The sequence below is a fragment of the Sceloporus occidentalis genome, unplaced genomic scaffold, assembly GCF_023333645.1.
Source record: "Sceloporus occidentalis isolate IW3139 unplaced genomic scaffold, rSceOcc1.0.p SCAF_149, whole genome shotgun sequence".
Classification (NCBI taxonomy): domain Eukaryota; kingdom Metazoa; phylum Chordata; class Lepidosauria; order Squamata; family Phrynosomatidae; genus Sceloporus; species Sceloporus occidentalis.
Window position 1 is genome coordinate 1,888,581 of NW_028317129.1, and position 14,839 is coordinate 1,903,419.

Below are 14,839 nucleotides of genomic sequence, written 5' to 3' on the forward strand. Positions count from 1 at the left end.
TCAATCTTTTGAGTAATATATTTTGCTAAGTTTTACCAGGATTGGAAATATTCAATCATCTGGGGATCTTATATATAACACACATTCTATACATACATACTGTATATCTAAAGTTTATTCCTTAATCTAATGAGAAGAGATTTATTACTAATTTATTATCAGAAATTATCTCATAGAAACATATTGTTCCTATTACTACTATTAAACTACAAAGAGAATTAAGGATGCCTGTCAAGATGATAGATCACATGTGAACATGACAGCAAATGATACATGGAATCAAACAGTTTCATATCACTCAATTAGCTGTTATATGCAACACCGCACTTTATTAATCACGAGCATGTCATAGACAGCAAGTTAAACAAACTCAGTATGGAAGCTGTCTCCCCAGGATTCAGCACAGCTGCGACTGTTACCACCTCCTTAGAGTCAGATTGTTTCCATTTAAGTTTCTTTCTACACTATTTAACCTTTGTCTAACAGGTACATTCAAATCACGCACAGAAGCGTTTGCTGTTAATCCAGATTTAGTACATTATCTCTATAACAAGTAAACATATATTTTAAAAAAAACATATTTGTGGGATCCTTGTAAAGCGAGAAAGAAATAATAAAACAAATTCATTTCATATTAGGTAAAGCAAAAAAACTCTATGAATTAGGAGAATTCTTGACTGTTTGACAGCTTTGTTCATTTTTTTTTACCAAATGAATACATTAATACCAAACAATACATTATTATCATTATGTCGTTACCATCTAAAGCAATATAGAAATATTTGCAGTTATACATATAAATAGAAATAATAATGTTGTAATGTACCTTGGCTTATAGTCCATGCAACTGCCAATGGACATGTTTTCAGCTACTTTGGAAACACTGCTATGATTCATTGATTAATACCTTCATGCTATTGACGTAGGAATTACAAATATTGGCAAACATCATTTTTTTCCACGGTTAACGGTATGGTTACAAAAAGACAGCGTGGGAATCTTTTATTATTGGGAGGAGAGCTATGTTTTTTGGTACATTTTACCATCTGACACCTGATAGCAGCTGGTTTGAAGTTCCGTTTCTTAACCCTGAGCTGGCGCAAGTGACTACAGCCAAGTGGTAATAAAACCACAGCCTGAATCAACCTCAGTAAAATGTGCTGTCCCGAATTTCCATGCAATGTTCATTCCGAGAGATGCATTTCAACCAGTGTTTGGTTTTGCCTCATTAACTTTGTGCATTTGAGAAACCTGGTGAGGTCTTAGAGAAAGGATACTGATGGATGACGCTCAAATGCATGAGGCATTAACATAAATAAGAAAGACTAGAATACCACGGGTGATGGCAAGAATCCAATAAGGAAGGATAACAGCAATCCTAAGTGACGTACCAGAACCAACAGTGAGCTGGGCTGCGCAGGTCACTGATCCACTGTCATTCCAAGCTTTGCATGTGAAGGTCCCGGCATCTTCTGGGAACGTCTCTGCTATCACAAGTGTACAGATCTCCTCTGAGATAAAACAGAACGAAAGGTCCATTATAAATGCTGCAAATGCTGTATCTCTGGAACGCCAAACATTTTTGCCGTTTACTTTTTTAGAGTTTTTTTTTTTACACAATAGTCCATAATTTATTATAAACTCTAAATATATGTTTCCACTTGTTACCAATAACAAAGTACTCTTATACATTAGAGTTGTCTTATGTTTACGAGTCAGAGTAGTAGCCGTCGTACTGCATATGGATATAATTATTTTGGTCCTATATTTAACAAGGGCAACACATACTCAAAAAGCATATCTATTATGATGCTTCCTGTAGTTAAATATCCACCACTCATGATGTTCTATTCTTCAAAGGTGTTGCTGAGATCCCAGTGTGTAATCTAAATTTGGAATTTGCAGTTTCATTCATTGCATCATAGCACGGCGATGTCACACAATCTTTACCCTTTGTGAAAATAGTAATCCGCAAAAGGGATAAAAGACAAGAAAAAAAAATGATTTTATGATCCTGGATGTTATTGTGATTTAAATAAATAGGCCTGTCTGGACAAGTTTCCTTTGACTACACGCATGTAACCTACGCTGATGTCCAGGCTGCTAGATGGTTACCTCATCTATAGTATCATTTCTGAAAGTAATATTAAAGAAGGCTCTGATCGCTCTCTTACCTGTTGATATTTTACAAGAAAAAGAACCAAAAGACACATTTGCTTGCGGTAACACATCTCAAATAACCCAATCTCTGAGTGCATTTACATACAAGAAAATAAGAGTATATGTTTCCACTCTGGTCAGCTGCATATTCCATTAGTCCCTGTTTTTATTTTTAGATTGCGCTGATACACATTTTTCATTTGGCTCCAAATTCTCTTCATTGGCAGAAAAATAAGACTCTGGCTACTTTTTGTGACTTATTTTCCTTAATTTATCAACGTATTACTTTCGCATTATGTAGTACGCTGAAGCAGCCCTTTTCATTTCCTTTTCTAGGGCTAGACTTGAATTCCCAAGCTACAGATTACATGGGTTTTCCTTGAATTTCCATTTTACCCCTAACACAGGACAACTTTTTCTTTGACATGCCAGATTTAGTACCCTGGTTGTTACATGTTCATTACATTAAAGCAGTAACAAATTAATGGTGGGATCGAATTTATTGAGTGGTGTTGTTGGCCAATCAGGCACCCAGAGCTTTAAGCTTTAAACGAAATTCAATAATGAAAACAACCTATAACTTGTGCTTCTTGTTTGTCAATCAGTGTAAATATTTTGGAGGTATTTTGTTTAAGATTTAACTTTACGGCTGAGATTTATGGCATAAAGTAGCTAAGCCAATTTCCTGTCCTTACATTCCCTCTCTCGTAATAAGAAACGTGGACCTATGCATACAGGGATTTCCGATCAACAAAATAAAAAGCCAGCACTCATATTTTCTTCATTTCTAGAATGATTGACATGAACATACATGTAAAAAGTTTAAAAAAACAGGGGGAAATGTTTGTCTCCCTTTAAAATTGACGCCAATGGAGTGTGGACACAATGGGCTGGATTCAATTACCTGGAATAAATCTATTACAGGGGACTTAACAATAATACTACCATACACTACAAAGTACCGGTATTTGCTGAGATACGTTAAGTAAGATAAAATGCATGTCGTCACTTATTTCTTCCATTGCAGCTTATGGCATTAGGAATTATTTCTTAAAATAAAGCTGCATTGTTGCAGTATAGAATCTGTATAATGCTTTGAAAGGACCTCACCAAGGAGGACAATGTGATGGTTAAAACATTATAGTATAGTCATTCCCTTTTATCTAATAAAGCCTTTCCTTTCATATGTCACAGTGCAGACAATACACTGCTGTAATACGATAGGCTCCGTGACTGTATCGAGACAGCTGTGCAATGACAAACAGTGCAACAGCTGGACAATGATTCACTTCTTTCCAAGCTGACTCATCTCCGAAGGATTCAATCAGCATTGTGTCAAAACGAGTGTAAAGGAGAACAGAACAGGTAATTTGACAAACTGGGATAGGAGCCTTAAAACAACTGGACTGTTTATTAACTTTGAAAACAGTCTGATATGGGGGGTGAGTTCTGTCTAGACAGAAAGAGTGTAGAACATATCAACTAGACGTGAAGTGATGAGATGAGGCTGCTCCGTGATCAGCAGAAGGCACATAGGGACAGAACGCTACCACCTCCGCAACATAACCACGAGTTATGGAATGTACAACCCTATGGAATATGATGGCGCTATGCAAAACAATAAATAATAATAATGCCCGGTTGTTTTTTAGATTATCAGCCTAATGCCAAATGCCATGTTTTTACTTGTGCCTCTCTTTCTCCAAAAAATGTTCACTTGGACTAAAAGTTCTTTTACAAAACAAGCCACAAAGACTATTTTAGTATGAAAACGGTGTGATTAGGTTAAAATTCCAGGAAAAAAGGTATGATGGAGATATTAGTTTAAAAAAATAATTTGATGAATGTATCAGAATATTATTTGTCAATAATCTATTTAAATTTTTCCAATTACACTCGTATGTGTTACCAGTTCTGTGAAACTGAGTTGGTGTATTTACTGATTCCTTACCAGGTTCGGATGCACATCGAGGCTCTGTCAACGAAAGAGAAAAAAAAGACAGAAATAATTAATATCTATTATGTATACTATGCATCAATATATTTATTCAAATTCATTCAGTGTTGATTATAGGCTTAAATCTGACATATTGTGCATGTTATTTACTGAGCTACATAGATCTTAATTAAGGGAGCTCAATTAGGTTTTTTCCAAGAAAAGGGGGAAAAATGTTTGGTTAAAGGTTTTAGTGTAGATTCTTGGCATAGGGGTCTTTATTAAAGAACATAGCCTATGATGGTATGGGGCCTTCTGACCCTCGGCTGAGATTCTTGTAGATGACTTTTAGCAAGGGAGGGTGGCCGAGGTCAGTAGTATATAGGGCTCTCAAATAAATAAGATCCAATTGAAAAGTAGGGAAAAATAAGCGTTGCTTATGTCTTTGAGGTTGGAGTTGAAAGAATTAGGAGGTGCTGGGGTTATTTTCCCACGGTCTCATATTAGACTAACACAGACCCCTCATCTTACCGTATGTGTAGCAAAACAACAAATGGTTGGTTTTACCCAACTGTAAGTGTTTTTTACTTATATCAAATGTAATGGATACTCAGCAGTTGGTTTACGATGGTTCAATATTATTCTGCCCGTTATTTATGTATTTCATTTTGGAAAAGCAATAAAAGCATTATTAAAAAGTAACATAATGCTCGCATCAGGCAAGCTAATGAGAGCAATTCATATCTTTAGTCTATACAATATAACATGATAATACATTTAAATAGGTCTTTCCCCTCAATGCTTTGATAATGAGCCACATATATCCCCAGACTGAGTAATAATACCCTAATACAGTCCTACAATTCTTGAACAAAAACCAATTTAAAATAAACTAATAGACACAATAGCCATATGTTTAAGGCAGTACAGTAGTTTCAGTGCTTAGATCCAAGTAACACTCTATACCCCCACTTTCCTAAACGTATAAGTTATCATAACTACCTTCCTGTCTGCCTGTCTGCCAGGCCTGCTGCAATACAATGTATAACCTCTCAACCTCTCCAGATTAGCAGAGAGAACAATGGCCACTTGACACTCTCTCCTCTCGCAGTGTATATATATATATATATATATATATATATATATATATATGCGGTTAAATAATACGTGAATGAAGACTCTGGGGAAATCTACAAACTATAGATCGCATACCCTCCAGTAGACAGGGACCTTGATCAGAAAAACAGATATATTATAGAGAATAATCACAACTGTCCTGTAATTACTAGGTTTAATTATATGTAATAAAGGTATAGCTGGAACACAAAGATTGTAGTTTTTTATAATTTTTTTTAAAAGCTTCCTAATCATAGTTTAAGCTTTATTACTTTTTTTTACACTTGTTTTTACATGGACACAAAACAGGTGAACCTTCCAGCCTAATTTTCTATACTATGAGTATAGTGTTGATGTATATTTTGTACTTTCTGTGGCTGTGTTACCTACGGCAGAATTAAAAAGTAAAGCAGATCCTTACTTTTTTGAAGAATCCTGAAGTCTGGAGAGTCCTGAATTTCTGTCCCTTCTCTAAACCATTTGACCTTCAACGGAGGTGTGCCTTTTACTCGGCACTCTAACACCACAACCTGCCCTTCAGATGCTGTTAGACTCTGCAGCTCCTGGATTTGAGAGAATAAAAAGGATTTATCATGAATTATGTATATACACGGGAAAAAAAATGTTGACTTTTTGGAAGCAAACCTGAAAATTAAAAATGCACTGGGTTGCTTTAATTACCTCTCATGTTTTTACCCATTGTACAGCGCTGCTGAATATTAAGGCGTTATCTAAAACAATAACCAATACGTTTTTGGTCTAATTTGAGATTCAGGATAGCCATATACCTATTCAGAGCATGGTTAAATTCCCTCAATGTATTGGCGTCTACCACTATTGCTGGGAGGCCGTTCCACATACCCATATAAAAAAGAGCTGTCCCAGAGGTGTTGCAGAAAGCTGGTAATCCTAGACTCTCAGGTGGTGATTTGAAGAATTCTAAGTAATGTTTTGCTATAAAGCCTACTTGCTCAACGACAAGACCTTATTTTTGTTAGTACATCAGTCAGCCCCAAAAGTACATCTCCCTATTGGAGTCAATCTCCAGATTGTAATCTTTTGAGCAGGGTCCCCTTCATGTTTTGGTTCATTAAGTCTAAATTGTTGTGTGACGCACTACTTGTTATGTCCCGTTTGCCCACTGTGCAGTGCTGCGGAATACGATGGTGCTATATAATCCAAAACAATAATAACTGCAACAGATAGAAAGTATTAAACAAATACCAAATACTATTAGACAAACTAAATATCATAATGAGCAACAATGGGTGAAAATTTGCTGAACATAAAAAGAATATTCCATTGGTTGATCTTTCAACCCTAAAGTCTAAGTCAGCTGGTATTGCTGGCATCTCTTTGTCATCCAGAAAACTTTCCGATCCCCGCAGGAATGTTTGCTGTACGCAGACAGTGAGTCAATATCTGATGACATGGCAAAGGAGATATTTGTATGAAAACTGACTTAAGTTCCCACAGCGGAGAATGTTCAACTTTTTCATAAGTTTTCTAATTAAAACCACCAAGCTAAGTGGACAATTACATAACGTACTTAGCTTAGAGCAAAAATAATAATGATAATAACAGGAATAAAAAAACTGATTTAGAATAAATCTCACACTCAATGAGAGCAAGAAATAACTTTGTACTGTGAACATATAAAATCATATATGTTCAATATTATAACATATTCTTAGTGTGTGTACAGACACGGATTCCCCATATGTGTTCCGTTAAAGGTCTCCTTCTAGGACACATAAAAAAAGGTGTCCTAGAGTAGATCACACCTATATGTAATTGGTACAAACGTATGTCAATTTATATTATGGAACAAGACGTGTGAACATAAGACAAATTATAACAAATACCTAGTCAGTGTCTGCAAACCAAATAATCCCAAACACAATAGATCTAAATTAATGGCCGGCTCAAAAGGCCCATATCTTGCCATGGGAGAAAGCCCTGGAGCCCATATAGTAGAACCCCGGTACTGGCTGAAACCGTGGCACCATTTCTTCATGTACTATGATGAATATGTCAAAGTGCAGCGAGAATTCACAGGGAGAACTGCTGGCATGTCCCGGTGAATGCAGATTTCAGTAATGTAAGCTTGGAGATTGGCTTTCCATATACTACAAGGGTAAGAAAACCATCTGGGACATCTAATAATCTTGGAAAAATGGAGAATCTGTAGAAAGAATTTGAGGTTTGTGTGAACCCACGGGTGCTGCAATGCAGGTTATGTCACATTATGGTGGTGTTTTATTTAATGTGTACAAGAAGAAGTGAGGTACCATATAGCACACAATATTGCCGATATGAGAAGGCCATGAATGTGCAGAATTCCAAAGTCTTTTGTTTATGTCCCTACTGAGTCATGTTCCGACAGATCAAAATCACGGGTTCCTGGTATTGTGATTCACACATTTCAGGGTTGTGCTAATTAATCTGTCAAGTGGCTAAGAACCAAACACTGGGGATATGAATTAAAGAAAACAACCACTCCTATTAGAAAATAATTACACAAATCTATGTCTTATACAGGATAATCTTTTGGATGGGTTCACACAACAAAAACACAGCAATTAATTTTGTATTTTCTTTCTTCTTATTACAGATTACAAATGTCAAATGAACAGTCTAACCCCGGAAAATGTATTTTCATTTTTTTTTTCCCATTTTGCATGGATACCAACGCATTTTGCTTCATGCAAATTGGAACATGCATTTTTTTGGCAGAGTCTACTGAAACCACGAGCTGTTAGTATGTAAATTTCACAGCGGTGCGTGCTACTGATATGTTTGAAGCATGTGAAGTCACAGCCAATCACATGTATACTAACACAATTTCACTTATTAGAAAGGAAACATGTGATTGGCTGTTGCTAGTTAAACTGGCTAGAATTGGAGTCCCAGTAAGATGCATGTGGAACACCAACTAGCATTTAACATGGATAACTATAATATTTTTAGCTATTTACTTGGAAAATTTATGATTGTATTGCATTACATTATTTCCCCCTTTTGTATAAGTCTGCTAACTAATAATGTCCCATTTGCTATTCCTTCTCTCTGTTACCAACTACAACATGTTTTTTTCCCCCCAGTTTTCAGACAGAGGTCAATTCGTCCAAAGAAGACTTGTATATCCACAATTATAATTTGTTTCCCTAATTATTACCGATTAGGCACATATTTCCTCTTGCTTACAGGAATGTATTCAGATAATAATGTATAATAAATTACTAATTTAATTGCACTGTGAAAGACATAAAGAGAGATAAATAACAGAAATTCATGAAGGAAACATGGAAGAAGTTACAATGTAATTACATTTTACATGAACAGAGACAGAGCTGAAAACTATTTTAATAAAAAAAGGCTTTGCTTAAAGTTCAACATTTAAATATATATATATATATATATACAAAAAATACTCAATTATATCATAATTAAAAGACTCAAAACAGCAGACCTTAGTAAAAACCGGGGCAGCGACGGTAGATGTGCCGGGTCCATCTTGTCGGTAAAGAAATGACGTAGGGCTTTGGACCTGTCAATATACATTATTGTTTTAATAAACATCTGCAAGCAAGACTAAACATATCACAAACAGGAAACACGCATTTTCCATAAGCTCGAGATAGATACTTAAAGAGCTACATCATAGGATTTATTGGTATGGTCTGCTAATAAAACATTATCTATAAAAGACCCATAATGAATGTTTTTCCCAGAAAAAAATGTATACACGGTGCTAGCCAAACTGTTACCAGATGTTTAGATCTTTACATGGAAAAAAAAATATTTGTTTATCTCTGACGTCTGCCCGATGTTACCCTGGTGCCAGAGGGCCATGACCCGCAGTCGCCATTCCTGTGCCAATCACATATCATATTGAGAGAGTAAAGTAAAAAATAATATAACCTTTGCGTTAAAGGGGGAGTAATCCCCAGATTTTTTGCATATATATATCATTGAGGAACCTAAACGAGCTCTAACACAGAAATACATTTAGATTGCTGACAGCAACTGTTTGCTTTTTAGCTGGCAGCACCATTGGGCGTACTGCACATGGGTATAGTAGACATGGAAATGGAGACGGGATTAAACGTCCTAGAGAGCTATAATGCATATATATATATATATATATGGAATAATGCATATAATCAGGCTATTAATCAGTTAATAAGCATCAGGGAAAACAAAATTATAGAGAAGTTGCAGCTGCAGAGCTGCATCTCTTCATCTCCGCCATGATCTGAGTGATTGGCTGCTTTAATGGCAGCACTTTGCTGGCTGGAGCGTCCCTTTAAGATTTACAGTACTGTTTAACAAACTAATCTGCCATCAAGACAAAGGAATGGAGTCAAGTAACCCTGCCGAGCTGGGGGTTAATAGGCGTCAGTTAAAGGGACAGTCCTGACAGTCGCAACTCCAAATATTTAACCATATTTATACCTTATAGATGCTGCTCTTAACACAAATATAAAAAAGCATTTTTTTCATAAATCCCTTTAATATGTTGGAAATGTAAACTGCACATTGTATAAAAAAATCTGGATCCCCCTTATTAATAATTATAAAGATACTTTTAACAAGAGTGGCTCCAGTGATGGTAATTATATCGGAATACCATCATATCATATACCATCATATTGGAAACATATGTTTAAAGAACTTCACTGATATTGATTCTAGGTCTAAGTTGGAGCAGAAATAGGTTACATTTACTGGATCCAGCTCCCAAGATACTTTACATATTTGAAAGATGGAAATAAAGTTTAGTGTATAAGAAGATTTAGACGGTAATAATGTATATAATGTACAGAGAACACAGAGCCCAGAGGATATGGAGGTAATCCGATACCCACTGTTGATAAATGTCCATCTGGACTTAACTTCATGCATCCTAAGCTTTGATGTGACATTTCTATCAAATTCCCAGCAGTGTGCAAATTCAACTGGGATGTTTTTGGTAGAGTTTTGGTCCAGATCTACCATGACCCATGTCCATGTTCCATTACTCTGCTGAATTTAACACTTTATTGTGTTAAAACGATAACTTAAGGCAGCATTACAAATATGAGTTATTTACAGCTAAATGCACAAACCCCTCCTAGAAATAATTCTGTAATTAAGTGAAATTGTTTCTCTTTATAAAATAAGAACATTTAATTGCCGTGTCACACTTATGGGTTATTGTCATAGAAACCACTAATGTTTTGAGCGTATGCAATTAATATTCTATAATAACCATTTCATCATACGCTGTACAGATAATGTCTCTAACACTTTCCAGGACTTTCCGGTACTAAGGTGTAAGTGGAAAGTTTTAGGTTAAGCTCATGTGAATACCTGCAGACAATAATTGTAAAAGTTGTGACCTTGTGGCTCACAAAACCCGTATTAAACAGCTCTTCTAATGTTTACTTGCGGTCAGTTTATTACTGGTGTTCATCTCCAAACTATGTACGCGCATCTGTCCATGAGTGTTAGGACATCCAGAGGTCCTTAGGGTCACTGTGTATTTGGCAGCTTGTAGTGATGTATTGCACAAATAATACAATAGAAAATAGACGATTGCCCTTGGAATTAATCTGTGTGTTTTGCCAACACTGAAGCTGGCCGGTCTGTTTTTTTTTTGCATATACTTTTGATACATAGCCACAGTTGTAATACTAAAACAGATGCAGTTGATCTAAGATTATTTATGGCTGCTGGAATTGATTCCTGGCTAAAAAATTTTAAGGCAGACTCAAAACCTTTATGGTCTAATATACCTCAGCAGCAGGGTTTGTGTTATATTTTGGGAATAGTAATCACACGATTCTTTCTAATGAGTTTTCAGGTAGGGTAGGGGTTATTGTACAGGACACTTAGTCTAAAATTCATTCTGTAATTAGTTTTGTCAAAACATTTAAAGTAACAACATCTGGCAAATTATCGTTAAGGATAACAAAAAGGTGAAACTTATATGAAATGAACAATTGATATATTCAAATTGTTTCTATACTGTGATCTAAAATTGACTTTGGGTAGAATAATCTATCCAGTGGCTTAAATACAGGGGTTGTTCCTGTCTCCTCATACCGGTTATAAATTGTTCAGAAGAGGCCATTCAGATCAATTCACAGGACCGGTCCAGATCGGAAGGGCACTTTTCGAAACTATGTTGAACTGTCACGGGGAGACAGGATCGTATCGGGGGCACGTTACGTGACCCCGCTGTGAAACCAAGGTTGTCTGCACAGTGTGCGAGCAGCCATACAAAAAGCTGCAGGAGAGGTGAGAGGTAAGCGGAGGCAGGGTCATATGCATGTACGTTTGTATATATATATGCATGTATGTGAGCATGAATGTGCATGCGTAAGTGTGTGCGAGCATGGATGTCTATGTATAAGTGTGTATGGGCATGGATGTGTAAATGTGTGTGTGAGCATGGATGTATAATTTGTGTGAAGTGGAGTGTGTGAGAATAAATGTCATAGTGAGTATGAGTGTATGTTGGAGGGGGCAAAAAAGGCACAGACAAGTTGTCTATCTATCTATCTATCTATCTAATCATAAACAATTAATATTATAACAATCTATACTGCAGAACTAGGTAGTATCATGAACTCTGTAGGTTACATTATGCTGGATAGTTCACAAATCCAGATGATTTTTTTTTTATATTTTTACAGCTCATATGATTCAGCATTGTTCCATTTCATACAAGATTGTCCAAAATAACTACAAGAAGTTAAGGCTTCAAGTCTAAGAATTATTAATAGACCTTTAGTCATAGTTTTTGTGTCACCATCCAGAACTATTCAGTATTGCTTCTAATTGAATGTATTGTGTCGCAGATGAAATTAGACAAAGGTGCAAACAGTGTGAATCAATGATACAAGCTAGTCTGGATATTTTCAAAATGATGCTTCAAATCCCTTTTAAAGAGGTATAGTCAACTTACCTGCTGAACAGGCACAGACATTGGCTGCATTACAGCAGTGGTTATTCCACATTTTGGGGATGAAGGCCCTATCGTCAAGGAAACAGAAGATGTTTTCTTTTGAGCCCTATGGAAAAAAACAACAAGATTTTTCTTTTACCTTCAGGGTCCAAAATACATTCTACCGAAGATACAGAGTGTATCCAATATCCTTGAATTTACAGAAAAGTTAAAAAAATTTCATTTTTTGTAACTACAAAACACAACTTGCTTTAAACTATCAACAAAAACACATCTGACAGTAGACCAAAAACTATTCAGACTTTGTTTCGTTTTTGGCCATCCGTCTCCTGAAAAACAATTTCCATTTCCTGCCATTGGGTTGGGATGAAATATGGAAAACGAAATTTGATGTCACTCACCCTCATTTACTCTCTCATACTCTCAATCATGCTCTGTCACGCTCTCAGTCACATTCCCTAATACCCTCATCCGATTAGATGATTAGAGGAGAAAGAGAAGCATTTCTGAACCTCTCTTTCTCCGCTTATCTGTCTGCATTATCCTGGCCTCTTGGAGTACTTCCGCAAAAAGGAATAGCCACAGGGACAGCCTCTCCCTGTTGCTCCAGTCGGGAGAGGGAGCACCCGAAGGCTCAGCCCTTTTGCGGAGGCCTGGTTCATGGACAAGTAGAGGAAGAAAGAAGACAGAAAAAAGTACAACAAAAAGAGACAAAAGAAGAAGCAGAGCTGCGGAAAAGGACACTGGGGCATGGAAGCAGTCGGAGGAGAAGAAGGTAGGGAGACATTGAGAGAGAGTGTGAGGAAGTGTGAATGAAAGAGTAAGTATGAGTGCGAGTGAGAACAAGCAATGAAATGCAAATGAAAATTCATAGCTCTCAGCTTCTTTTTTTTTGTTTGGGTTGCTCTTCGCTCCGTACATTCGTACGAATTGACGAAATTGGTAAATTTCGTTAAAATTTTAATTTGCAAAATTTGAATGCACAAGTCTAACTGATTGCTGCTTCTATTGCTACACAGGCCACCTGCAATATACCATGTTCTTCTTCTGCACATTCCCTACCCTAGAAATATGCAGGACCAGATAAAAGATTACTGGGAAGCATAATTACTGTATTCGGTAGGATTTCTTATTTCACTGTAGCTATTCTTCAGTCGTGATGTGTGGATGTTACTGATGGCAGATGGGTCGCCCTATGCTTCCTCTGCTATCCCCATACTCCGCACACCACCCTCAATGTCTGCTGGTTGCGCACAGACAGGAAACACGCATAACTGGCAGCCTTAATCTCCTGAAGACTACTGACACGCGCGTTCCGATTCAGATTTTCCTGAATGTATCACAATGAAAGCAGATGGCTGAATTACAGCTACTGGTTAGTTTGAGGCTGACTTGGCTCTCGCATATCAGCAGGAAGACCGGCACAAGCCAGGCACACCTCTCCTAATCTTTAGATGTGCTGAACATGTCACATTTTAGAATTTTAAATCGAATGAAAGACTACAATAAATCACACAATTCATTACTACTGCATGCTCATATGTTGCTGTTAATCCAAGATGTCAATAACAAGATGCCCTAAGACTCTGGCGTACATTTGGAACCACACAAGCACCTGTTCAATGGTATTATTCAAAAATGTATCTACTTCTAGATTTAAAACGTGTAAAGTGTTTCCTACTTGCGTTTGCCTATATCACGAATTATGCTCCCCATTTCTAGTCCATGGGCTTTATAGGGCCATAGAGTAAATTTGGGCCATTTAGGTTGCCTGTAATGTGGATAATATAAACCTTAAATCTGTGATATTCAGATATAAAGTATCCCATTGTCTAAATATAACATTATATTTTTTTTGCAATGAACAATGAGCAAGCACTACTTTAACAATACTGCAGCTCCACATAAGGCCAGCTTGCATTTGGCCAACTGTGTTTTTTGATAATCCTACAGATCATCACATTTTTACTATGTTAATATCTCACATAAATGTTGTAGCCTAGCACAACAAGGGCCAACTGATCCAAACATGTCTACTCACTGTGGCATCGTTCCTGGTTTTGCGTGGACTGCAAAGCTTTCACTTTCTGAATCTGAAGAACTGGCACCTTGGATCAAAACAGAAAGTATTACACACTTATATTACAATTATATTACAAATATTACATTTCTATACATGAAAAGTTAATGGTAGCCATGTAGCTAAAGTGACATTAGCAATCTTCGGCACGGAACAATAACTGGAAGTTGATTATTTGTGGCCGGGCTACCTACCTTTTTAACCTTTTCTATTTAAGGCTCATTTGGCTCTAAAAGGGGTTAAAACCATGATAGCCACTAACAATGACATCTTTCTAAACAAACGTTCACTCCAGAAATCTGTACTTTTGTTATTCCAGGTGTGTATATTTTTTATTGTTAACAAAGTTATTACTCATTAATTTATTTATTTTTCTCAATTCTTTATTTATAAATATCGTTTTGTTTTTGGACACGGATATTAGGAATTTGGTTGAAATATTAACAAAATTATTTCTATAGACATTATAGAAGAAAAAAAAATCTTTTTTTAGCTCGCGGCTAAAATTTTATTTTACCTTCAACAAATACTTCTGCTGAAGATGTATCGGAACCGTGGGGATTAGATGCCACGCAAGTATATCGCCCTGTGT

The 14,839-nt window shown here is 36.4% G+C and overlaps 1 protein-coding gene across 1 annotated transcript in view; it reads right to left on the minus strand.

The window, feature by feature from the left end:
- Positions 1-12,919, minus strand: part of LOC149280698 (palladin-like) — an 86,977-nt gene extending 74,058 nt beyond the window's left edge. Inside the window, exons 1-6 of the mRNA XM_089500170.1 lie at positions 12,912-12,919; positions 12,168-12,273; positions 8,685-8,762; positions 5,634-5,775; positions 4,112-4,135; positions 1,392-1,511 (exon numbers count right to left, since the gene is read on the minus strand). Of these exons, the coding sequence (XP_089356296.1) occupies positions 1,392-1,511; positions 4,112-4,135; positions 5,634-5,775; positions 8,685-8,762; positions 12,168-12,273; positions 12,912-12,919 (478 nt within the window). The remainder of the gene's footprint in view (positions 1-1,391; positions 1,512-4,111; positions 4,136-5,633; positions 5,776-8,684; positions 8,763-12,167; positions 12,274-12,911) is intronic.
- Positions 12,920-14,839: the final 1,920 nt, after the last annotated feature.